The 24,399-nt window shown below is 40.7% G+C and overlaps 4 protein-coding genes across 8 annotated transcripts; 2 read left to right on the top strand and 2 right to left on the bottom strand.

The window, feature by feature from the left end:
- The first annotated feature begins 42 nt into the window (after positions 1–42).
- LOC105667368 (protein starmaker-like) lies at positions 43–2,231 on the top strand. The gene is made up of 4 exons (XM_012359118.2): positions 43–234; positions 413–502; positions 771–1,650; positions 2,102–2,231. The coding sequence occupies exons 1-3, from the start codon at positions 225–227 to the stop codon at positions 1,601–1,603; spliced, it is 933 nt and encodes a 310-aa protein (XP_012214541.2). The 5' UTR covers positions 43–224; the 3' UTR covers positions 1,604–1,650; positions 2,102–2,231.
- A 1,511-nt stretch (positions 2,232–3,742) lies between these two features.
- Positions 3,743–10,192, bottom strand: LOC105667366 (uncharacterized). Of its 2 annotated transcripts, none has more exons than XM_012359114.2 (8): positions 10,134–10,192; positions 9,044–9,442; positions 8,412–8,583; positions 7,064–7,224; positions 6,086–6,373; positions 5,550–5,821; positions 4,885–5,474; positions 3,743–4,805 (listed from the first exon to the last, which is right to left on the bottom strand). In XM_012359114.2, exons 5-8 carry the CDS (start codon positions 6,232–6,234, stop codon positions 4,515–4,517), a joined length of 1,302 nt encoding a protein of 433 aa, XP_012214537.2. In that variant the 5' UTR covers positions 6,235–6,373; positions 7,064–7,224; positions 8,412–8,583; positions 9,044–9,442; positions 10,134–10,192; the 3' UTR covers positions 3,743–4,514. The 2 variants fall into 2 exon arrangements, with proteins under 2 accessions (XP_012214537.2, XP_067211177.1); XM_067355076.1 differs by lacking the exon at positions 10,134–10,192 and adding an exon at positions 9,605–10,007.
- A 120-nt stretch (positions 10,193–10,312) lies between these two features.
- On the top strand, positions 10,313–13,591 carry Srp9 (signal recognition particle 9). The gene is made up of 3 exons (XM_012359121.2): positions 10,313–10,558; positions 11,215–11,283; positions 11,361–13,591. The coding sequence occupies exons 1-3, from the start codon at positions 10,346–10,348 to the stop codon at positions 11,454–11,456; spliced, it is 378 nt and encodes a 125-aa protein (XP_012214544.2). The 5' UTR covers positions 10,313–10,345; the 3' UTR covers positions 11,457–13,591.
- Positions 10,855–24,161, bottom strand: LOC105667365 (band 4.1-like protein 4). Of its 4 annotated transcripts, none has more exons than XM_067355056.1 (16): positions 23,573–24,160; positions 21,549–21,749; positions 18,312–18,416; positions 17,964–18,103; positions 17,233–17,330; positions 16,368–16,488; positions 15,918–16,005; positions 15,731–15,847; positions 15,051–15,554; positions 14,588–14,802; positions 14,214–14,289; positions 14,052–14,137; positions 13,682–13,837; positions 12,554–12,824; positions 11,959–12,065; positions 10,855–11,692 (listed from the first exon to the last, which is right to left on the bottom strand). In XM_067355056.1, exons 2-16 carry the CDS (start codon positions 21,660–21,662, stop codon positions 11,650–11,652), a joined length of 2,241 nt encoding a protein of 746 aa, XP_067211157.1. In that variant the 5' UTR covers positions 21,663–21,749; positions 23,573–24,160; the 3' UTR covers positions 10,855–11,649. The 4 variants fall into 4 exon arrangements, with proteins under 4 accessions (XP_067211157.1, XP_012214536.2, XP_067211159.1 ...); XM_012359113.2 differs by having other exon boundaries at positions 23,584–24,159; XM_067355058.1 differs by lacking the exon at positions 13,682–13,837 and having other exon boundaries at positions 23,584–24,161.
- Positions 24,162–24,399: the final 238 nt, after the last annotated feature.

The following is a 24,399-nucleotide window of genomic DNA, read 5'->3' as shown; positions in this document are numbered from 1 at the left end:
TTCGATGATGGCAAGTGCGTGCGCATATATTTAAAAGTGGCAAATAAGACTTGGGATAAATACGTCGTGTCCATATACGATTGGTAGTTTGTCGTCGATTGGAGATTTATTTCAGACGGTTGAAACGAATTTCATCACTTCTATAGTAAAGGCGAACGTGTTAGAACGTGTTACCACTTTTATTTTGCTTTAATTCACGGACACTTCTAAATAAATCATCAAAAATGTTCTGGAGTAAGTTATAGTTTTATAGTTAACAAATTCGTAAGCATTGTTTAATAAAAATTACTTTTATGTATGTAATTTATAATGCATTGCAACGTTCACACCGAAGATCACGTGCTTCGCACTCGAAGTCACCAAAATGCTTGCATTATTACATTTAATTAATTCCACATTGTTCATGTTGTAGAATTGCAAATGAAGTCGCAAACAGCATACACAATGAGGATTCATGATCCAATACATATAACTATGGCGTCTCTAGATATTATGAGGTCAAGTAAGTAAACTTTAATACGTCAAATACTCTGACTGTTCTAAGACTCATTTTTTTTTCATTTTGATATGTTTTTATTTTAAGGCATTATTTTTATAGCAACATGAAAAAGTTTCAAATTAGATAACTACTAAACGAATTTAATTAAAAAGATAACTACTAAATCAATTTAATTTAAAAAAATTTTGTAATTGTAACATAGATGTATCACAAATTATATTCTAAAGAACAATGTTTGATTAGTTAAATATTCTTATTCCTTTTAATGCAGAGTCTTCAAAAGCACCAGTATATGTAAAACATTGGGGAAAATTCCATTTGATTTGCACTTTAACGAACAAGAGATATAATATCCCACTAGATTTAAGGTTTGATAAAAGAGATGGTGAGGTGGAATTTTATTTTTACCCGTTCGAGGGGGATGGATATGTATATCTGAGTGGATATGAAATCCGTGTGAGCTTTAAGTTCGATCGAAATGCAATAATTACTAAAGTGCTGAGAAGCGATCAGTTTTATAAAGAGGTGCTTGTAGAAAGTACTAATTATATCGCTTTTGACAAAACGTTCAATGAGATAGATAAAGACTTGCCAGAAAATGAAAAAACAAACCATATCTGTGAAAGTAACAATATCAACTCTGATGACAATAGAAATGATAATGAGTCTAAGGATCTACATTTGTGTATTGATTTGTTTTCTGAGTTGTGTACTGTGAAAAAGGGTAACGAGGAATACGATAAGAAAACGAAAGATAATGTCGAATATAAGGATGATAATGATGAAGATCTTGATGTTGATCTCGATGATGATGATGATGATGACGATGACGACGACGACGACGACGACGACGATGATGATGATGACGATGATGATGATGATGATGATCTCGATGACGATGATGATCTCGATGATGATGATGATCTTGATGATGATGATGATGATAATAAGGATGATAATGATGAATTTAAAAATAAAAATAAAAATGAAAAAGGAGATGCAGATAATGATGATAATATTAATAAGGATAATAATGATAATAATAGCGATGATGATCATGAAGACATAAATGATGACAAGGAAACGGAAAAAAATAAAAAATAGAATTACACAAAAAAGAAAGTTTGCCTGCTAATATGTACTAATTAACGGTAAGGAAAAATTGTTAAAGAATAGTATAAGAGTAATAGAAATAAAATGCGGTGTTGGGTGCGGAAGACGATAAAGTAGCTCATGCATGTATCACAGATCGTTGGCAGAAGAAACTTGGGGATGAAGAAAAGACATTCTTTATTTCCCCGAGAAAGCCATCATATTTTAAGTTTAAAATTAACCAAGCCATTGGTATGAACTTTAAGATAGGAATTACCAAATTGAGAATTTGCGAGATACGTCGTATTATAGCACCACTTGAGATCACGGGGCACGTATAATATTCGTGGTCATTTATTCTTGCAATTTAAGTTTCTTGTTAATGTTACTATGTTATTGAATCTTAATATTGCCTTTATAAGTTTTTTATGTTTTTATTCAAGCTTGAAACTTTTATTAATTTGAGTGTGCATATGTGATTTAAATTGAACGGCAATGTTTTTTTTACAGATTTGGACGTATGGGAGTCTCTCTTGTGAATCTTAAAAATTTCAATGTTATATATGATATTGAAGTTAAAGACTGATAATTAGTTTAAATATTGAACTCTTTTGCCTCATTCTACCTCATTTTACTTTTATATTTGCGTTATTTTTGTAACTTAAGTTTGTTATAATGCTATATTTTGAGATACTTTTAAAAATCGATAAATAATGTAACATATTAATGAAATCATGCCTAAAAAAATTAAAACGAATGTGTATACATGTGTAAAAATAGGTATATATAATGTATATATTATATGTAGTTACGTGTAATATATACATTATAAACCTTATATATATTAACATATATGTGTCAGTGAGATTATGAAAGTATATATTTTTTGTTTTGAGTTATTTTAATTTTATAGATTTTATATAAAATTTAATAACACAAAATAAATGATCAAATCAATAATTAAAGATTTTTAATTTTGTCCACTTTTATAATCACAAGCATATATGTGTATGTATATATATATATATGTTTTTTATTCTTTAATATTATACATATATATGTATGTATATATATATATATATAATATAGAATATTTTTAGACAATTTTATATTATGTACAACTAAATAGTGATGATATATAATAGTGCAGCAATATTTTTACTGAAGTTTCTAAAATTGACATATTTTTAATAGTGCTCAAGAAAAATGTGTTCTAAATAAATGAGATATTTATACTAGTAATTTTATATTGTAATATATTGACATCTTTTCACACATTCCTTAGAATTTCTATTTCTCATCAATCATGTTTAGTAGATTCATAATGCTAAACTAAAATACAAGTTTGCTTAGGATATTGATCTTTCTATTACATATTTAGGAGAAATAATTATTCTATTCAATAAATCTCGAACCAAAGTAATCCCTACAAGCCACATAATCGGTCTTAATATAATTTATATTTTAAAACATCAACATTTTAAATATGATAGAAAACTTGAACATATAACTAATTGAAACAAGAGACTGTCTTTGATTTATATAATTTGCAAAATATTAATAGACTTTGTTTTAGATACAAAGTATCTCGTAAATACAATCGCTGTTGATAGATAGAATATATTCAAATTAAAAACTTTTAGAAAAACTTGACAAGGTTTGGTGATCAAATACGAATGTTGAAACAGTCCATGTTGATTAAACTAAGCGCATATTCCAATAAAATACGGTTTAATCGCTTTTCTTTACTGCATCTTGATTATCCTTCCATGACAAGGTACAAGTTCCGTTTTTACATTCTTTTACTAAATTAGGACATGGTTGATCCTCCTTGATCTCTTCTCCTTTATTCCTAAACTGCCACCATTTGATCAATAGTGGTTGTATAAAGAATCTCCATATTATCAGGAATATAGGAACAGCAAAGCATGGCACGCACACCATTTTGTATGTCACTTATTTTATGATCTAAAATAACAGAAGCAATTTATCAAAAGATAGAAAAGGAGAATATTTTTAGTGATATTACAGTCGTCACAATTTTTATTTTAATCAATAATTTTTAACAATAACGTTCTTCTTTGTATATGATTTACTAAAAAAATTATTCTTACCTCGAGAAAAAGTGCTATAGTTTTTATAAGACAACAATCGGGCAAATACGATATACAGATATGAACATAACCTGGATGACCAGTCAATATGAAGTTTGTGTATAGCCCAACACTTCGACGTTCCGATAAATATGAAAAATGTCGATTAAAATGCTCAAGTAAATGCTTCAAACCAATATGTTTTTAAATGCCGATTTCACCATTTGTTAATATTCGTCCGTCAATATTCGTGAGTGGTACGTTATCTCTCAGCTGTCGTCACTCATCGTCCGCAGCGCCGCGCTGAGCGCGACTAGTGTTAGACTAGTGTTAAATATGCGCGTGCGTGCGCAAATTATCAAAGTAGATTTTACATAGATACCCGTTTCACCGCGCGATATCAGTGATAGTATTACCACGCCTCCTTATAAGTCTAATTGTTTTCTAATACAATTCGGTAATGGTACGCAATATTTAATCTCTTGTACTCCCTGGGCGCCGCTACAGCGCATACATAAATGTGTGCCGCAACTCTTGGAGTGCAAAAAGTTAATAAATATACACGTGAAAGGACATGGTCACAGCCATATATTGTGATTGCAAGATCTTTCTAATTTCACTTAAGTATATATATATATATATATATATATATAAGGTACTGAAGGGATACATACGAAAGTATATATGTATCACAAAATGTTTGCAGTAAAGCTATCGCGAAATTCGATAGAGTATTCTGAACGTCAGCGAATCGTTTCTATAACTTACAAGAGAATACACTTGTGTGCGCGTTAAGTTAATCTGAATGAATTTTTTTTGTCACCTTACTTTTACATGCTCCCAAACACCTTGCGACCCCTCGTTACGAATAAAGAGACAATAATGACGCTCAACACGAAGAAAGCTAGCCCGAAAAGGATTGTCAGTATTCGGCACCATTGCCGTTTCCGTTTCGCTCTCGCGATCGCACGACCTAAACGCTCGGCGCGCGCCACATCGAGCGTGAAGTCAAAATCGTCTCCTAGGCCTTTAACGGTTAAGCCGCGATGATTCCAATCATTCGCCGTCAATGAAGCAATCGTACTTTCGCTGGACGAACCGACGTCACTGCATTCCAATTGCTGGAACAGTATCGTAAATTAGACAACATATACATCGCAATCTTCCTTTAAAAAAATTATGATAATTAGACCGAATTACCATAGAATATTGCAATTCGGTCGAGGTGAGTCCGTTCCGACACTGCTTAGAGTCTCCGTCTAGCCGGAATGATTTCTTGGAGCAGCTGTTCTCAATATGCTTTCCGTGAAGGTATTTGCGAACGTACGGGCCAGGCGTTTCGCAAGATTGTTTTTTCGCAATGCCCAAACTCTTTCCCGCTTCGCCGTCCTCGCATCCCGTTATTTTGTTCTGAAGCAATGGCACGGATCGCGCCGAGCTGTGCCCGTAGAGACAGCGAGGGCCGACGTGGACTTTAGAATCAGCCGGATTCACTCCCGACGACACGTTTCCGCTGTAGCCCGACGACAGATTCTTGCTGTTGAGCGTCGTGGGTGCGCAAACGTACTCGTACACGTTGTCGCTACGCGAAGGCAACCGCAGGGAAATGATGCGCGAGATATCGCGCAGGATGTCCTCCGGTGTCATAGTAACGTCGCTGTCTATCACAGAATTCAGAGTCCGAGACAACTCGAGCAGCACCTCGCGCGCCGATGGTCTCGGCAGCGGCGACACCGGTGGCGGCGGTGAATAATCGTACACGCAACCACACACGTGACACGTGTAAATACCTGTAAGAAGAAAAATCTGATCAGTGAGATTGCCGAAATTTTTGCGATAAGAGGAGGACTTCACTTCGTTCCGACCTTCGTAATCGGCATTGCGCTCTTCGGCGTGACGATATATGATTGAGGGCCAGATAGACCGCGGACGTCCGTACGACGGATCCCTCGCCGACGCGTAACAAGAATACGAACCGGCCGACAGCGGCGGAGAGTGGCTCGAGTAACCGGAACTGGTCGACGTTCGGTAACATCTTTTCGGATGATTTCGCGTTGCCGTCGTGACCGTCGACTCGTCGCCTGCGATGCCGCCTACGAACTTGGAGATCTCACCGTCCGCCAAGTCCGATCTTACCCTGAAAGGTTTATTACGTCGAGTATAGCGAGAGAAATGTGTATGTTGATCGCTATCGGGAGACAGAAATAAATTCATTTCACTTCATATTATCAATGTAATCTGAATTTATTATTGAAATCTAACTTTCTTCAAAGAGACTCGGCGGAGAGAAATTCTTTGCATCGATCTAATTCGCGCGAACCAGACGGCATTCTTTTCGCATTTGTCGTAAGAGAGAACCCTAAGAACGTACTGGTGAAAACGTAAACGGCTCGACTCCTACCATTCGATCTCGTACGGCTCGATTCTAGGCGACGCGGCGTAAACGCGCCTACCGGTTTCTATACCATCGGGATTGATCCTGGCTGCGGAATCGCGCGCGATCGCCGCTCGCCTCGCTGCGCCGGCGCTCGTCGAGTCCTCGAAACGCATCCCCCGACGGCACGTGGCGTTCGACGACGCATTCGGGCGCTACCGCAGGGATCGGATGCAGGCTCGTCCAAGGCCAGTAACCATCGCTGCATGCTCAATCAACCGCGCTTTCGTCGTCCACCACCAGCCCTGCGGCTTCCTGAAAAAAAAAAAAAAGACATCGAATTGCTGTTCTTTTTTTTAATCGAAAAAGCGAATCTTGCGCGCGCTCAGTCTCGCCCGCGTATCTTTCTTTCTCCGGATATTTATCGAAGGCGCGCGCGACGCGGCGCGCGGCGATGCACGGATGATCCACGTTTCAAGGTCGCTTTCACATTCGTTATGTTTCACGTAAGAAATCGGTCGACGTAAAGCGCCTATTACGTTATTCAGGACGTGTCGAACGCGCGAACATTAATGGAGGTCATCGTCGTCCTTCGTTTTTTTTTTACAGCTCGCATTCTGCGGCTATTATACAATATTGTTATACAACGCTTCTCGGCGCAAAACTGTCCCGACTGCTTCCAATTTCGTTCGCAATCGTTATCGACACTCCCGCGCGAGCGGGTTAGCTCTTTTCTAACCACACGCGCCAAAATTTCGTCATGTGACGTGCGAGAAAAAAAGAGAAAGCGGATGCGACAATAGCGATCGGCGCTTTCGAATTAGGTCAACTTCAGTATTGGAAAGCGCCCTTTAATGTTTGTGAAATTCGGCTACGTGTCACGTCACGATGTATATCCGAAAACGATATATCCAATCGGCGCGGCCTCACGCTATCCCATGTTTTCCTTTTCAATTCTTCGTCGAAATTTTCCATCGATCGTCCGATGTCTCCGACGATTATTACCTCACAGCGTCACTATAGGTGTAATTATCCGGAATCCGCGAATCGACGTGCGTGCTGCAACACTCGGTCGTCGTACATTCCATCATCAGCAGCCATCCGGCCGGCCACTTTCACATCGGCGCGGCACGTTCGTCAATGTTTACGTATTACACCGTGTCACCCTGGAATGTCGATCGATGTTACAAAAAAAACTCGGCGTGTGAGTAAAGTGTAATATTACTACGTAACTTGATCGGTCACGACCAACTGTGCGATCGGTGATAATTTCCAACAGGCGCGTTCGAGTATCTCTGCGAATGATCATTTCTGCAGATGAGAATGTTTTTTTTTTTTCTGGTTTCTTACCCGCTCAAATTGGCAACTCGCGATTTAATTACGGCTACTGGTTTCTAAATGAGAAATACACTTCTTTCTTTCAGACACGCGTCGCGTAACAGAACGCAATCTCTCGTGTAAATCGCAACGAAAGGGATAAGAAGCTGATGTAAAGGCGCTTATTAGAATCCGCTGATAATTGTATAATAATAATTTGTACACTTATATAATCGTATACCCTTACATCTCTATCTGTAAGTTACATTAATCAAATTCATCATAAAAATATCAGGTGACAAAGATGTGACCGAACATTTTCTAAGCTTGAAGATAATGGCGAAGAAATTAGTCGTTTATAGCTGTATTAACGATAAAGTAGGCACCTTTTATGCATTGATTTTTAACGAGCGTTGTAAAAGAGAGGTGAAATGTAATTTTACGCAGTCGAGCCTCCGGATGGTTTATCTTTCCAATTAATGCGAAGATATCTTCGATCTTTTCACTGCTTTTCTCGCTCTAACGTGGCCGTGTGGCCAGTCAAATGTGAAATACTGAGAAAGCAAGGCGAGAAATGGCAAACTCATGAGAAATACAAAGGTAAACCACCCGGCGGCTCCCGGCTGCATACAATTAATATTTTCTCCTTTAAGTTACGGCCTTTCTATGGCAGTTGCGCGTTGATACATGTGTACAAGTGTGTAAAGGGAGATATGTACCTGTACACGCACGCAGGTACGCACGGTGCGGCTGCCGAGCGGCGCCTGGTCCGCGAAATGAAATCGCGAGAAATATTTGACTCACGGACTTTCACTCGCACTTATTCAGGGCCGCCGGCGGAAAAAAGATCATCGCCAGCCACCACCGTGCTGCTTCGTTCCGAATGCTATTTTGTGCTCGATACGGGGGGGAGGGGGGGAGGGGAAGGGGCGAAAGAGCCTCACGATCGCTTTCACGGCATCGGAAATTTTGATTTCTGATAATTTTCCGCATAATTCCTCCGATCGATGGATAGATTCTTACGCTGCATACATACCGTTCTAATTAGCCGTTTGCACTTTATATCGCACCGATGTCTCAAGTGGCTTCGATTTACCGCAATTTTACAGGTCGCGACGGTCGCAGTTCCGTGCGCGTGGCCACCATGCGACGAAAAGTTTCATCAGGACGTCCCGTTTCGCCTGACGCGCCGATTCGTATTCGCGTACCTATTTGCGAAACAAGACACTTAAGATTCAAAACCGGTATCCGATACTTTCCAAGTGATATCTAATTTAACAGCAGATTTAAATTGGTGACGTTAAGAAGAAAAAAAAAAAAAAAGAGCCGACAGCGAATCGTGACGAAAAAGTGTCGATCAGAAAGCGAAACAGTAATCACGAATGATGATTGAGAATAACTATTGTCGATTGAGCAATGTTCGCAAAATGAGATCAATTTCTCGACTTGTGGCTACAAATAAAAGGTATTGAAAAAAAAAAGAACAAAATAATACATTCGCCGTCAGACAGAGGACGACTCCTTTGCTCATCGAGCACTTTTTATCGGCGCATCCCTCGACAGACAGTAATCATCATTTTAAATATGTCAGGAGGAGAACCGCGCACCGATCAACTCTTACGTTCGTCACGTATCGCATGATTATGTGTAATCTATTTTGCTCATTACCTCTCTCTTACGCCTCCCCGCTTTTCCTCTTCATATTCGCGCCGCACGATGCCAGAGGATGGGCGCACGCAGACGGGGCTAACTTTCACACGCGCGTAACGTCGATCGCATCTGATCGCATCCGCTGCTGCACACACGACGGTCCAAAAGAAACTGAAAGACCTGCGGCACCGGCGATCAGGCATGCCATCCAGTTGTACAACACCGTCACCGCGAGACTTGCCGTCTTCCGTTTCACGAGGGTTGTATTCTGCTGTTCGCCTCCATCTTCATTTCGCTCTCATCACACGTCTCATCGATTCCTTTTCTTTATGCTCATTATGTTACTTCCTTCGTGGCGCCTACAGCTATCCTCAGTTTCATGCATTCTTACACGTCCTACTAGTTAGATGATAATATCTAAAAGAACATTAAAATTATTCTCTTGCATTTTAAACATACATTTTTTATGTAAATTTAAAAAATTTTTATTTTAAGGGATTTTAGATTTATACCATACTTAAAGTTGCGTGCTAACGTAATGCATTTTTAATCTTTTTCTTACAAATAATTAATACATACATGCATATAATTGGTGTTTCAAGTCTCCATATTTTACATAAAGCTGTCCATACACATATAAATCTAATATCTCCTTTTCTTATGTATTGTTCAATGTTTTTAATATTATCATATTTGTATTGTATATTGCACATTTAATATAAATTATCTTCAAGTCTGAATCATGAGAAGAGATTCAACTTTATTTGATAGTCAAAACCGTCTAAAAAATTGTGCTGTGTATTTCACTTTATATTAAATTTGAATAAACTCCTTAAATAAAGACAATTTTCATAGTAATTGATGTTCAATAAATTGATTCATCCATGCTTTTTTTGTCGAAATTGGTTGAAATACTTCTTTTTTCTTAATGTGACACTATAAATGTTTGATGAAACAAGTTTTTAAAAAATAAAGATAAATATTATAGATAAAAAATCATTAACAAGCTTCTAAATGCGTTGCTCAAATGATTCTAAAAAAATCGTCCTAAAAGAACTGTAAAACTCAAATAGAAAATTATAAAAAATATCCAAAATAATAAACAAACCTTTTTATTTATCTTCTTCTGTGGCATTAATTACAAATACATATGAGACGAATATATGCATTGTAATGGTATTACCAGCAAATTTTTTTGTCCCAAAAGAAAAAATCTCATTGGATGCTTATTGGAAGCGTCAAATATTGCGATGTAAATTGAGCATAATGTATCATTGGTTTATCACACATAGTTTGCTCTTCTATTATCGTCAGTATTCAATGCTCGTAAATGTTCGTCTCACGCATGAGAGAAGACTTTCCAGATTGGATTGTTTAGGATTATTAAAAAATAGTTTAGTGATCTTCGCACGTCGCTTTTTTGCGGATAAACTATATTTCCTTGTTATAATAATAATAACAATGACATATCTGAATTCATGGGAAGAATTCGAAAAAGGTGCCGAGAGGTTATATCTACAAGATCCAATAAATGTATGTTTTACAAAACTATAATATAAAAGATGTTATATTTATTATATAATCCTTTTTAGTGCTATTTATATTTTAATATAAAGTCAATAATAATTTTTTAATTAAATTATTTGATTGTAGGAATACAAGTTTAATCAATATGTATTAATTTATCTTTCTACCTTTATTGATGTCAATTTGTTGAATTTTTGTGATAAATTATTGTGTATTGTAAATTAAAAATTTAGGATTAACATGAACAAAAATATATATAAATATAAAAAGTATTGTAGAGAATAATCTTACTAAAATTAAAATATTTTTGCACATAACATTTTATTTTACAAAATGCATTTTATATGATATTAATAACATGTTTGTTGATTCTTTTTTTTATATAACTTATTATTAGTCGTCGGTTATTAATAAATTAGTTATATTTATTTTATTACATACATCCAAAATGTTTACTATTGCTACTTTATGTTATCTATCGCTAAGCTTTTTTCGTTTTCTGTCAGCTCTTTGTGCTACAGTGAAGGCAAAAAAAACAGTACTATGACATAATTAAATAGTATGTAATATTAGAAATTAAATTGTTTTATTTGCAAATAATAAATAAAATCATTAATATCATTCTGTATGTTATTTTAACTTATTTTTTTGTTTTGTTTCAGACTCGATATACAATGAAATATTGTCACAGTAAAGGAGTTTTATGTCTAAAATTAACAGACAATCGACGGGTAAGCAATTTAGAATAAGTTTTTTAAATCTTGTCATTGAGAACACAGAATTACTAATATATAAAATCTGTTTACAGTGCCTCCAATATAGGACAGAAATAGCTCAAGATTTAAAGAAAATGGAAAAATTTATAGGCAACCTCATGAGACATATGGCATCAAAAGATATTTAAATAAGCAAGATTTATATTGATTTATATATAGGAAATACGCTTATCATGAAGACTAACATATTTTTATTCAACAAAGTTTTTTTTCATGAGATTCAACAATTGTGTGGTCCATGGATATTAATTTTGTTTAAGGTATGAAAGTTTTCTTAAATATACATTTGAATATACAACTATTTTATTTTGTATTAAATTTTTATGAATATTTTGGGCGGCTCCGTTGCCTCCTTGTTAAAGTTCTGAAACAGTCAAGATTATTATAAATTAAATTAAGCGATAGAGAATATAAGTAGTAAGAATTTTTCCAATATTTATAATGTATTATAATGTGTATATATATAATATATATACATTATATATAACGACTTTTTTAATATCTATCCAAAATGTGTGATTACAAGTCATAATGCATTAGACATTAATAAAGCCAGGTATGAATCAAATCGAGATTTGATTTAATACTCGAGTAAGAAGAAAGCACAAAGCGACAAAAACAAGCACTTACGATATAATGGGTTGAAGAACAGCATCCAGAGTAGTGTCAACAGGAGGGTAGATTTCTTGATTTGAAGGCAGTTCATAGCGTACCTCTCCCCCTAATTGCAATTGTGTCTATACCAAACAAAACCGTTTTACTAATCTACTACTCGGAAAAACAGTAAATAGTAAAAGCTATATATTATTAGCATGCATATACGAAAGTTGTGTCACCGAGAAAGATGTACACGATTCTAATGCAGACATCTTCAGAATTTACGACATACTTGAAAACCAAAATTTTCAGGAGACCAACAGAAAAACCTCAACCACATTTGTTCGCAGAAACACTTTGTGTTTTTATGAAGAAAAAAAAAAAAAACAAACGTGATGTAATGTGTGTATGTGTGATATCAATCTTTCGTATGAATCAATATTAAGTTCTTGTTTAGAGTGAAAGCGGTAAAAGAAGCGCAAAGTACGTGAGATGAAGTGTTACTCATCAGCTTTTACTATTCGCAAACGACTAATTGTCCGAGCAAAGTGAAATGCGCATTACTCAGTCTGCTTAAATGGCTATTAAAGCGAAGATAATAAAAATGCTGGCGAATTGGGATACCTACTACGTGAATAGGTTTATTGCTGTCGGCGGAGCTTGAGCAGCAGCTTGAAAAGTCCTGCGGCGTGCTTTCCCCGAGTCCGCTGTCGGTATTATTGCCTATTGACATTCTGTTGTTACGAATATAATAAAAGTCCCTCTTCGTGTTACATTCGTATCGAGCTTCGGGAAACTTTGCCCCGATTAGGCTGGACGTCGCCGACAGCAAGTTATAACTTCCATCACGATTATGCCGCACGATTCTTCCGTCTCTTTTGCCAATGGATCCGACAGTTCTGAAAGGGAATCCTTGACAGTCTGGCAACTTGTGTCATTTTAGCCAACCACCGGTTCCGTCGTAGACTCGTCTCTTTCAGACCGATGTGTGTCTTTCGTTTTCTTTTTTTTTGTTTTTTTTTTTTTTTAGTACATACGGTTAATATACATACACATTTGGCTCTCACGATGCACAAGTTATTCAATTCAGTAACAGTATCAATCACAGACTCTGCTAATGCATTGGCAATTCTTTGCGAACCGCATTTTAAAGCGTAGTTTTTCGAAAATACGAAGGAACCGCGAAGAGATGCGTTAGATGCGCCGGGAAACGAATATGTTGGGAATCGGGTGGGATATACGAGGAATGTCAAAAGGGAGACCCGGAGCGTGAAGCGCCCCGAGCCTCGAACATTGACATCGTCCGTCCTCCCGGATACCAATATTTATTACACAAATACATGGCGCATAACCGTAAAAACATACATAATGCATGAGAAGATAAAAACACACGAAACAATAATTACGACCCCAGAACGAAGGCGACCGGCACGCATCGCCTTTGAAATTCCACGGGACACAGCCAGAAAGCGAGTGAGTGCCAGCTAGGATGTAAAAACAAATAAACGGGTGCGACAAGCAAAGTTAATTTCACTGATTTATTAAGGATCCGTCATGCTTCGAAATAAATAATAGGGGTGGGGGCATGCTTAAAGTGTAGATAAAATATACATGCTCGAAAATAAATAAAAAATACATGCAGAGGAGATCGATGGGGGGGGGGGGGGGGAACTAAACAATGACTACAGATCCCGTCTCATCCTCCAATTGCGGAGGATGGCTGTGGAGGTTGCAGGCCGTCTTGAGATCATCGTACCTAGGCAGGGACGATGAGTCTGTATCGTCCAATCGGGAATTGTTCGGCTGCAGGGGACATTGCTGTGCAGATTGCGACTGTACCACCGTGTAGGATATCTCCCGGCGTTGCTGCTCGCTCATCCCGCTCGTGTCGATTAGGCCGAATTCTAAGTGTCTGCGAAAGATGTATCGTGCGCACCGTTTAATATTCGTGAAATGGACGAATCAGCGTTCGTCGGGATGAAAAGAAAAAAATAGAAATCGAAAAATTCATTTTCCGCGCGGAAAAAGCGGCCTACAAATTGCTCTGTGGTTGCGTGAACCAACTGTCAACTATCTCGCGAAACTCGTGGCACTGTAACAAATGTTAGTATTTGATATGTATGTACTTTCGGAGTTCATCCGGCAGCGGCTGCTTCTGGGAGGGACTCCGATGTCTGCTTCGGTGTCTTCGTCGGGGCTCCGTATGACTCACCTGTAACACGTTAATTAGGCGAATGTTACAAGAAAGGTAATTTTGCACTCGCGGAAACCTCGATAACGATACTTACGATAGCTTTTTGCACACCTTCCCCTTTCCGCTTCTGCGCTTCCCTCCACTGCGGTTCTGAATCTATCAATTCGTGTCTACGGAGAAAAGTAATCCGTCGAATTAGCATTTGACGCTCCATTTCGAGGAGTGTATGAATAATTAGTATACAAAAACGTCGTTTTTCATGCGAAAATATATGCAAAATGCGTTATTAAGGGTCAGTCAACTCCACCGTTGATGGGAAACGACGACTCATTATCGTCAAAGTGCTTTAATTACTAATGCTTGTAAGGGATCGTGCTTTGAATTGATTAGTAAGGTACTTATGAAACAATTATGGGAACGAGATGTTATCGCGATGGGAGCGAATGCGACTAGCGTTAATACGCTCACCTAGAAGAACGGGAATTCCTGTGTTTTCTGCGGTGCTTTCGATGACCGGATCTCGTATCCGAACCCCTCGACAGCTCGGACTCGCAGTCGGAGTGTCTGCTGTGCCGACGGTGGCTATGACTATGACTTCGCCTACGGTGACCGCCGCGACTATGACTATCCCCCGAGCTTTGACTCTCCACCGAGCTGCTCCGACGTTGCAGTCTACTCAAGAGCTGTGTTAAAAAAGATATTTAACTAATTTCAATACAGAGATTTTATAGTGTGCGATGGAACGCCCCTAAGAATGCTCAGCTCAATAGAATTTAAACAGTTTTTTTGCATATCATACCGCAACCGCGGTAAAAATAATTTTCGAAAAATTTTCACCAAAATAGATTCTACAATCACATAAATCTGATAAATTCGCACTCTACAATGAGTTGAGTATTGGAATAGGAATAAATGTAACATGTCAACTAACCGCCGGCGCCGTTCCCGCGGAGCGAACGGAGCGAGGACTAGACGAGGTGTAAAGACCGCGGGGCTGAATCTGCGTCCACGGCGCGCTTCTTATGCTCCTCGGACTCGAGTTGTTCACCTGCCTTTGCGCGTTGCATAAAACATTCCCGCTGCACGGATTGCTGCCTGGATTCGAGATCACGGTGACAGGTGTTTCCACGAACGAGCCGACCATTTCCTGACCCTCGACGACGCGTCGCTGCGCTCTCCGGCTAGGCGTTCTTTGAAACGGCGGCGGATTTCGCCTGATGGCCATGTGCTTCTCCAAAGTGGATGGAGGACTGTACGAATGAAAGCGAGAATATGGACTCAGAGGCGGCGGGCCGGTCGCCATCAGCCGGAAGAAAGCTTGATGCTCTAAACAACATTTCCACAGATGACGGCAGGCTCCTTTCGACGGTGTCTCGAAGCCGTGCGTTCTCTCTTCGGAATTTTTCTCGCTCACCCTCAGCATAAAATACCTGCCCTGAAAAGTGACGTAATTTGTGTTAAAAAGAAAAATTGTGAAAAAAGAAACATTAATAATTAGAGAGAAGTGCGATGTATTATGTTCTTAAATGTTAATTTATTATTTTTAATCCAAACTAGTTTTAAAAAAGAAACCACATCTAGCGAGCCGACAATACTGTAGAAATTGTATACCTTATAGTATATTTTGTTGATTCGAGGCCAATAGTAATTTCCCACTTTGGTCTTGTTGCGCAACAGTATTATTCCGCTTGGCGTTAAGCCCAGGAAATATTCCACACTATCCTCGCCCTGTGAATAAAAATTTTGCACGATTAATAAAAGCAACGGAATAGCTAATCAATAATACGCGTTTACGTACCAACACGGGATGCAAATCTACGCCATACATTTCCAACCATTTCACTTTATCCAGATAATTTAATTCTGCCGCCGAAGGTAATTGTCCTCTAAAAAAATTATATATTTTAAAAAATCAAACATGTTCACTATTTTTCTAACACTTTACATTACTTAAAGCATTCCGCGTAAATATAACCATTGTTTTTATAATATACGGAATTATCAAAATTTTATTTGTATGATTCATTTTGATGGTATTTTTTAGTGAGCGTAAAATAAATTAAACGAGACCAACAGAGAAAAGACTGCAAGAATCCAAGTGAAATAAGTAGACAAGCGAAAGAGTTATAGAAGCCATATATTTGTGATGGCCAATTGAGGCTTGTCTAGAAAGACTAGCGCTCACGAATGTCTGGATAGTTTTAACGCACGCTATCCGAATACTAAACACTTCACACGGTTGACATACATGAGAGTTTTGTGTATCTCCACTATACGATTCTCCAGTTCCGTCGTTTGGTTGGCGAGGAACCGAAATTCGGTGACGTATCCAGGCGAGTGTCGTCTAGGATCATAATCGCCAAGTTCCGCTGAAAGAATAACGCGTTATCGAGATAAATATAAACATCATTATTTGAATCTTGCTCAAAAAAAGTATTTTATACATTTCTTTTACATCGAGATTAAAATTTCTTCCGGATTTAATAAACTTTTAGAAAGAGTCGTGCTTATTACGATAAGAAATATAGAAAGTAAATAAACTGTAAAATATTATATGAAAAGTACAATTTCATTATGTTATAAAGATCGCGACGATATTGCGAAGAAAAGAAGGCCTCGCTATCCGAGCTTTTATCATTCCATTCTATTTTTCGCCATCTTTCTCTTTTGCACACTATGCTCTTGTCCGCCTTTCGCTACGCGCGCGCGCGCGCGCGCGCGTATCGTTGAATAGGAAGAAAGGATATTCATTTCGTCTCTTTTGACGACGATGAGACGCAAACACGAGCGATATTTTAGTTTGCCTTCCCTTTTTCTATCTGTACGACTTTGAATCTCCCCATCAGATAACTAACGCGCGTGGACCGCGGGCGTGCATCTGTTTGCTCGCGTTTACATGCATTTCTTTACACTGCACAGGTACACACACAATGCATATATACATAAGTTTTCGTATTCGCTACGTACTGTGCAAATAGCGCTTCTCCCGCGCGATTTTAATGTTTCCCCTCCCTGTCTCTTTCTTTATAAGACGAACGACGTCTAAGTGTATAGTGTGCGCAAGAAATAATAAACAGCGCGTCCGATGCGCGCTTTTTCCGACGATATCTCACATTGCACAACGTAGGCACCCAATTCCGCAGCTAAATCGAAGGATACGGGTAATCTGCCTTGCAGGATGTCTTGCTTGATTTGCAGGAAAAACTGGTATCTGTGGAACAAATTCGAAACGATGTCACTGATTGATTTTATGGCAACGATCTTGAAACGCAAACATGATCGCGCGACGTATCGAACCGTGAAATAGATCGAGGCGGGAAATAAAATTTTTTTTTTTTTTTCCCTCTTCATACGGCCGTTCCTCCGCGTGAATTAGTAACAAGCGCGCGAGCGCACGAGTGCGGATAGCACCGCGAAACGCTTGGCGCGAGGCGTCCGCACGTATGCATGCACATAAAGCGCTTCAAGAAATTCGACGCACGTGGAATTCTCGTGCGTCCGCGACGTACCGTGATGTCCCTGGAATTTCCTGGAATTTCGAGACACCAAGCGCAAAAGAATCCTTTAGGTAGGCGTGACGTAGAATAAAAATCGCCCGTATTATCCGCATCTCGTGCGCGTTACGGCAAAATTTTCTCAATCTTCTTATCAGGAATTTCAAATGTACTGCGTTGTCAGGTGAAATTAAAAAAATTACCTTTTAAATAACACGATAATCGCGGACGAGCGATCAATTTAACTTTGAAAAAAAAGAAAAAAAAGGTAAAAGTTTGAAGGCTTTCAAAACGAAGTGGTCAAACAAAAGCATATGTCTCGCTTGAACGAAAGATAAGAGGCGCGATACCTGGTAATCTCTTCGATGAGTTTGCACGGATCCGCCGCGTAGAATTTGACGCCAAAATAGAGAGTGTGAACGTCCGATCCCGGGTCTCCTTTGTGAATCTTCAATTGCTTACCGAGCTTCTTGCTTTGATCCAGCCATTGCTAAAATGCAAACGTTACAAGCTACTTGTAATAAATTGTGACTTTTCGAAACTTTCCCAAGCTTACGAAAGAAATGAGATATATTCAACATTGAGGACGACATTTTACAATTGCGCAAAGCTCAATGCTCGACGTTTAAATTACGTTATTAGAAGCGAGAGCAATTTGTCGCTAAGTTGTGCACAGCATTAGATAGATTATATCCTACCGTCTGATTTCCGTGATCGAGATAGCGCAATCCGAAGTAAGAGGTTTCCAATAAATTAAGATGCTTGAATACTCTATCCAACAATTCTTGGCCCAAGTTCGAGCTCTGGAAAACGTAAACGTTGAAATTCAGCATGCATGTATGGCGTATATGTGAACCAATTCCGCGATTTTGCGCGAGAACTGTACGCTACGCGTGGCAAAAACCTTAGCCGAGATTGAAATCAAGAATGGTTTCCCACTGGTGTTACGAACCGTGACGTCCCTCGTTTGTTACCCCGAGGGAAACTAACGGGAACCACCTCCGGATAAAAGATGTTTTCCATCATTAGATTTTGTTGCGCGTGTTATTATCCTCCCCGCTTTGTTCATGATTCACGCGATTTAATGATACGGCGATGCGGAAGACGTGGACGACTCATTAATACAGTTCGCGAAGTAAACGAAGCTCGGCTCGCTCCGTCTCCGCTTCCTCCTTTTTCACATCTCGCGGGATTTCGCGACACGATGAGAAATCACGCGAAAGCGGATCGATCGATAAAAGAGGGAATGAACGAAAGGAAACGTGAAATACGCGCACGTAGTGTAATGAAAGTGGCAGACGTTTAAGAGCGCGGCAAGAAAGAAGAAGCGGAGACAGAAGAAGCGGAAGGAGGAGGAGAACAAGACGAGAGACCTCGCCCTTTTTCTTTCGCCTAAGGCCTAGAAGAGTCGAGTATAGGTTCAGGAGATGGGTAATCATCTTCAACTTGCGTGTTCCGAACGTTCCTCTTTTTTTCCCTCCCCCTCCTCTCTCGCCTCCATCTCCCTTCCTCCTCTTCTTTCTTTCGTTCTCTCCGTCGGTTATTCCGGTGGTTTCTTTCATTTTTCATGCGCGGTGTAATTTGAACATTTATTTAGGCATTCTAATCCTGCCCCGCGAGCCCGCGGCTCATTGTGGGAATCGAAATCGCCGTAGCATAAATTGTCTGGTCTGCATGAGGCCCGGCTTTTACGATTCCGCGACGGTGGGGGGGGGGGGGGGGGGAAAGAAAGAAGGAATCGCTCGCCAAACGAGCTCGACAATCCGGCGTCTCATTGTCCGAAATGCAGCGATCGCATGTTAATTGTAACGAAAAGACCGGGACGTGGAGTCATTGTGGAACCGAGAGCCTGGCGTCTGGCTCTCCCTGGCGAACGATATGACACGAGAATGAAAACCGGCGAGCCTCGCGGCGGCAGCTAGCCAACATCGCCGTTTTCTGGCGAAGATTCACCCCGGGCCTGCGGGTATCGTGACTAAGTGCGGTAACGCCGATGAAAAGTGTACCGATGCGAAGGTAGAAGAAAAATGCTGCGCCGCCTGCAGCGCACGCCTAAGTGCCACTTCGGCAATTGGACGAGAGGATGCCGCGAGACGTGAAGCGCGCTATGGAATTTCGCGGAATTGCAAACCGGAGGGAGTGGCTTGACTCTCGGTTTCAACTTCCTGCCGCTTCGAAATTGCCGCGAGAATTCACATGTCTGTCTCGCGGATTCGTCTTGCTGAAAGTTCAGAGCGCGAACAAGGTCGCGCGTCGCGCGAAGATTCGCGAAAGGGGAATTGTCGCGTGTGTGAAAAAGATGCGCGGCGCATCCTCCAGCTGTTTCCCTCAACGAAAGGTCCGATCGCTCCGTCGCGCGCGGAAAATATTCTCCGCGCGCGCGGGTCGCGGCGATGCTTTATGCTAATTTTATTGAAATCGCGCCACGCCGATCGGACGTTGCGTTCGATTCCGCTGCGAGCGGAAAAGAGTTATGTTTATCCGGTTGTATTATCTTGACGCACGGTCATTCTTTCGCGCTGTTACGCTGCAGTTACGGGAGACTGGTTCTACGACTGGCGGTGTAAAACCGGGAAGATACGGACCTGGATATCGAAATACCGATAGCGAAACGCCGCCCATAAGTATCGTACATTACTTATCAACGGTCATTCTCGTTTTTGCATTCTCGATCATATCTCCAATATTCCGCAACGATTTTTCCCTTCTCTCTCACGCGTCGTTTCGTTCCACTCAAATATTGATGCTTCTCATTCGCCTCGAACGTACGCGATTTGATATCCGAGAACTAGGAGCGATGATGATTCAGAATCGTCTCTGCGAATCCTCCTTTCAATATCCCTGCGAAAGTTACCGCCATTTCGGCAATTGAATGTATTTGCTAAAGGATGCAGCGTTATGTTATCATCTTCGCATATTGTAGACTATTTCAGTAAGAAGAAAAAAGTGTGCGTGAGAGAGAGAAAGAGAGAAGGAAAGTGAGAACGGTCTGGCTAACGCGAGTCGGTAAGAATCGTTTCTGGATATCCCTTTTCGCGATCCTCCATAATCGATGCGGATCAACTGCGGCGGTTGGAATTCCCTCCTTAGGGAATAATCTTCTCGTTTTTAACGCTCGGCTGAATTTCGATTCACGTGGGGGCTTACGGGCGTAACACGTATAGACAACACAGTGAAGGATTCGTGCGGGATGCTTATACAGGCTCGGAATGTTAATCGACAAAATGAGCTAGACGACGGAGGGAAGAGGATGGAGGAAGCGGGTGCGACGCGAGAGCGATTCTCCCGTGCGAGCGGGAGGGAAGAGGAGAGAGAGAGAGAGAGAGAGAGAGAGAGAGAGAGAGGAAAAAAAGAGAGAAGAAATAAAGGAGAACGGGCAGGTCGGAGAGAACGCGAGAATTAGTGTGCGGCTTCTCCGGCCGATCGACGGAGTGCGGAGGAGGTACGGCGTTACCCACGTCGTGGCCCACGGTGGCCCACCGCCAATTTTGGCATATCGTCTAATAACAGAGAAGACCGCAGGAATTCCGGGTACCCCTCGTGATATGTACCGCGCCTTCTCGTGCGGAGCCGCCACACAGTCGGCCATAACCCACCGTGGCCGGCGGGCACGAGTGGTCCCGACGGTCCGAAACGACCATCTAGAAAACGAGCTGGGAAAGAAAACGCTATTAATCCACTAAATTATAACTTGACGTCGTGCGGAGTCTTGGTGCGCGCACGAATTACGGCGCGGCGCGGCGCGGCGCTCCGTCCGAGCAATTCGAATCTGTATACACACGACGTATTCGCGCGAGAGAGGTATCTCTGGCGACGCGTGGAGTCTCTCGAAGTTGAAGAGCTCGGGATAACGCGGAAGAGGGATTTTTCGCTGACGTGTATATCATGAATTCGGGGAGAGTCGCGGGAGTCGCGAAAGAGAGGCGGAGACTCACCAAAACATCCTGCAGTAATTCGTGCTCGTCAAGAAGTATCACTTTGCAGTGCAAGAGACGAGGCCTGTTGCTCCTGGTCGGCCTAAGTCCAGGGCACAGCCACTCCACCACCATCGCTTTTCCTCCTTCCTCGATTTCTTTGTATATTGCTCTGGCACCGTGCGCGTCTACTCGCTCGACGCGTTTGTGTTGGCGCTCATTCTGAAATCACGCGAGCGCATTGTTAGTCAAATCATCCTGGTCTCTCTCTCTCTCTCTCTCTCTTTCCTTATTTCTTATTGTACCGCTCTATATAATATGGCTATTACGGTGAAACTGTATTTCAGAACAGCAGTTTGCAGCGAGATTTAATGGCTGAGAAAGTAAACAGGAATAAGGAAAGTGTTTTCAAAATGAGCCTCCTGGAAGAGGCTCGGTGTCGCGAATCGACGGCTAAAATCCCGAAACGATTGTTCGGTGACAATCGAAGAATATCAAACTGTCATAAATAGCGGTAATCGGCTCGACGCTATTCCGCCTTTACCGTTACCTTATAGTTCCCGCTCGAATCGAACGATCTGTAATAGACATAAGCCAGCCAGCCGGCGCTAGCCAGCCAGCCAGCCAGCGGTAATCGGATAATATACCGGATACCGGGATCGTTTTGCGCATCGGTCTAAACGCGTCGCGTTCCTTATCGAAGCGGACTTCAGAGAAGTATAAACGTTCGGTTGAGATAAAAAAAAACCTCGATAAGCAACATTCTCGTCGGGGGGAGGCCACTTTTATCGGAGGAAATCTTTTGAATCATACATAATCATATTCGCGGCGTATTCGAGATGTTGCATCGCCGACAGACAGCGGGAATTCAAGTACACCTTTTGTCCCTCGCGTACGCGCTGCTTGAAAAATGCCCGTACAATGTGGCCCAAGTGGCGAGTGCCATTGAACTCGGGACGAGCGGGAGCGCACAGTCCGTGGAACAGGTTTCGAATACAGAATCTCTCAATTGCATTTGATATTGAGGAGATAATAGAAACTGATGCGCGCGCGAGGCCCTCCGCGATCGACGACTAATGGAGAACGTGTCGTTACATCTTTCTGAAAGAAAAAAAAAAAATATTGATGATGACGAAAGCCAATATATTCGGCGATCCCTCCGATACGATCGACGTCGCTTCGCGTTCACTCGCCGCGGCTGTGTGTCATGTATAATCGATTTCGTCGCGTATTATACTTTTGATGCATCGACGGGACGCGGTAAAAAATTCTTGTAAATATTAATGTGCCTTCGAATCCCTTTCTTTCTCGTCCTTCTTCGTTTTCTCGTCATAGCTGTCTCTTCTTTTTAAACGCTAAGTGCGTCGATTGCAAACTAACGATCGGTGTATTTGCATGGAAATTCGCGCGACACTGCGGTACCATTACTTATCGTAGATATTCACGCGTGAAGTTTAGTCAAAGTAAAAGTTTAGTTGAGTGGTTTTTCTACTTCTACTCATCTTTTCGCAGACGACATTCCAAACGGCTTCGTCTAATTACTGCATAATTTATATTAAATATTCAAATGCGCGCAACGAGATCCTGCTGGCAATTTTTTCATTTACATTTCTGCTCTCATTTACAATTGAAAAAAGAATGACGCAAGATTAAGAAAGGTGCCAGTTATAGTTTTCTGAAAAAAAAAACCAAGTTAAATATTTTTGTCGAATCAATAATTTATGCGCAACTTCGCCAATAAAATATAAGATTACGCATATATTAAATATAAATTGTATAATCGCAATGCTCGTATTTATATCTTGACTTCGTGTCTCGTTACCATTCTGATATCACTTAGATCAAGCTCGATCTCTAAACGGGATACGAATTTCACAAACTACTTTCTTATAAATAATTATCTCTGATATATATAGTTCTGTCATATAGAAATTTTCAAATAACTCAATTTTAATTCATCTTGATTATATGCGCGCGTGTGGCAATAAAAATACCACTGATTAGTCCTGTAAAAGAAGAAAGGCAAACATTTTCAGCATACCCACACCGTACGCACCTCCGTTATGATTTACGTTCCGAATTCTCGTGACCTTGGCGGAATCGCTCAGCGCTTCCGGCACATTCGGCACTTGACACTTTCGACACTTGTGACACTTCCTGTAACAAATTCGGAATTCGGACAATATATCGTTCCGCGTTGCGTACTTTGTCGAAATATCTTTAGTGCGCGACGCGTGTTTGTTCTCGCGATACAAACCGGCGAGTCTTCAAGCACTTAAGTTTCACTCGATACGCATACACACGAGATACTCGGTATGAAGTCGCCGTCGCGTGTGTACAGTAACATGTCACGGATATTTTATCGGCGATCGCGTATCTCAGAGCGTTTCTCGGCACGAAGAAGATATTCGCCTGGACGTAGCCGCGGCGCGCACTTGCGCGAACGTGACGATCGCGATGGAGACAGATTTGAGATTGACAATTCCGCGGGTTTCAACGGAGCGCATCGCGTCAGGACGGACGCGAGTTTTCAAGTTATGTGGCGCGACGGACGCACACAACGAGGTGAGGCGAGGCGAGACGGAGTGAGTCGAGTCGAGAGAAGTGGCGAGGTGATGTAGCCAGCGATTTACGAAGAGAGGGAGGTAAAAGAGTGAAAAGAAGAAACAAAGAAGAACGGGACGAGGCAACGAACCTTGATGTGCTGCCATCTTAATTTTGCCAAATGTGCAACAAGATGAAATTTAAATTATTGATTACCGATAATAACTTATCGACTATCGGTATTGTAGAAATACTCTTTAACATTTTTTATTTAATTATTATAATCAACGATAATCGAGAATAATCGAAAGTTTATTAGACATCTGAT

The sequence above is a fragment of the Linepithema humile genome, chromosome 5 (assembly GCF_040581485.1).
Source record: "Linepithema humile isolate Giens D197 chromosome 5, Lhum_UNIL_v1.0, whole genome shotgun sequence".
Taxonomy (NCBI): Eukaryota; Metazoa; Arthropoda; class Insecta; order Hymenoptera; family Formicidae; genus Linepithema; species Linepithema humile.
This window is presented reverse-complemented; position numbering and strand designations above follow the sequence as displayed.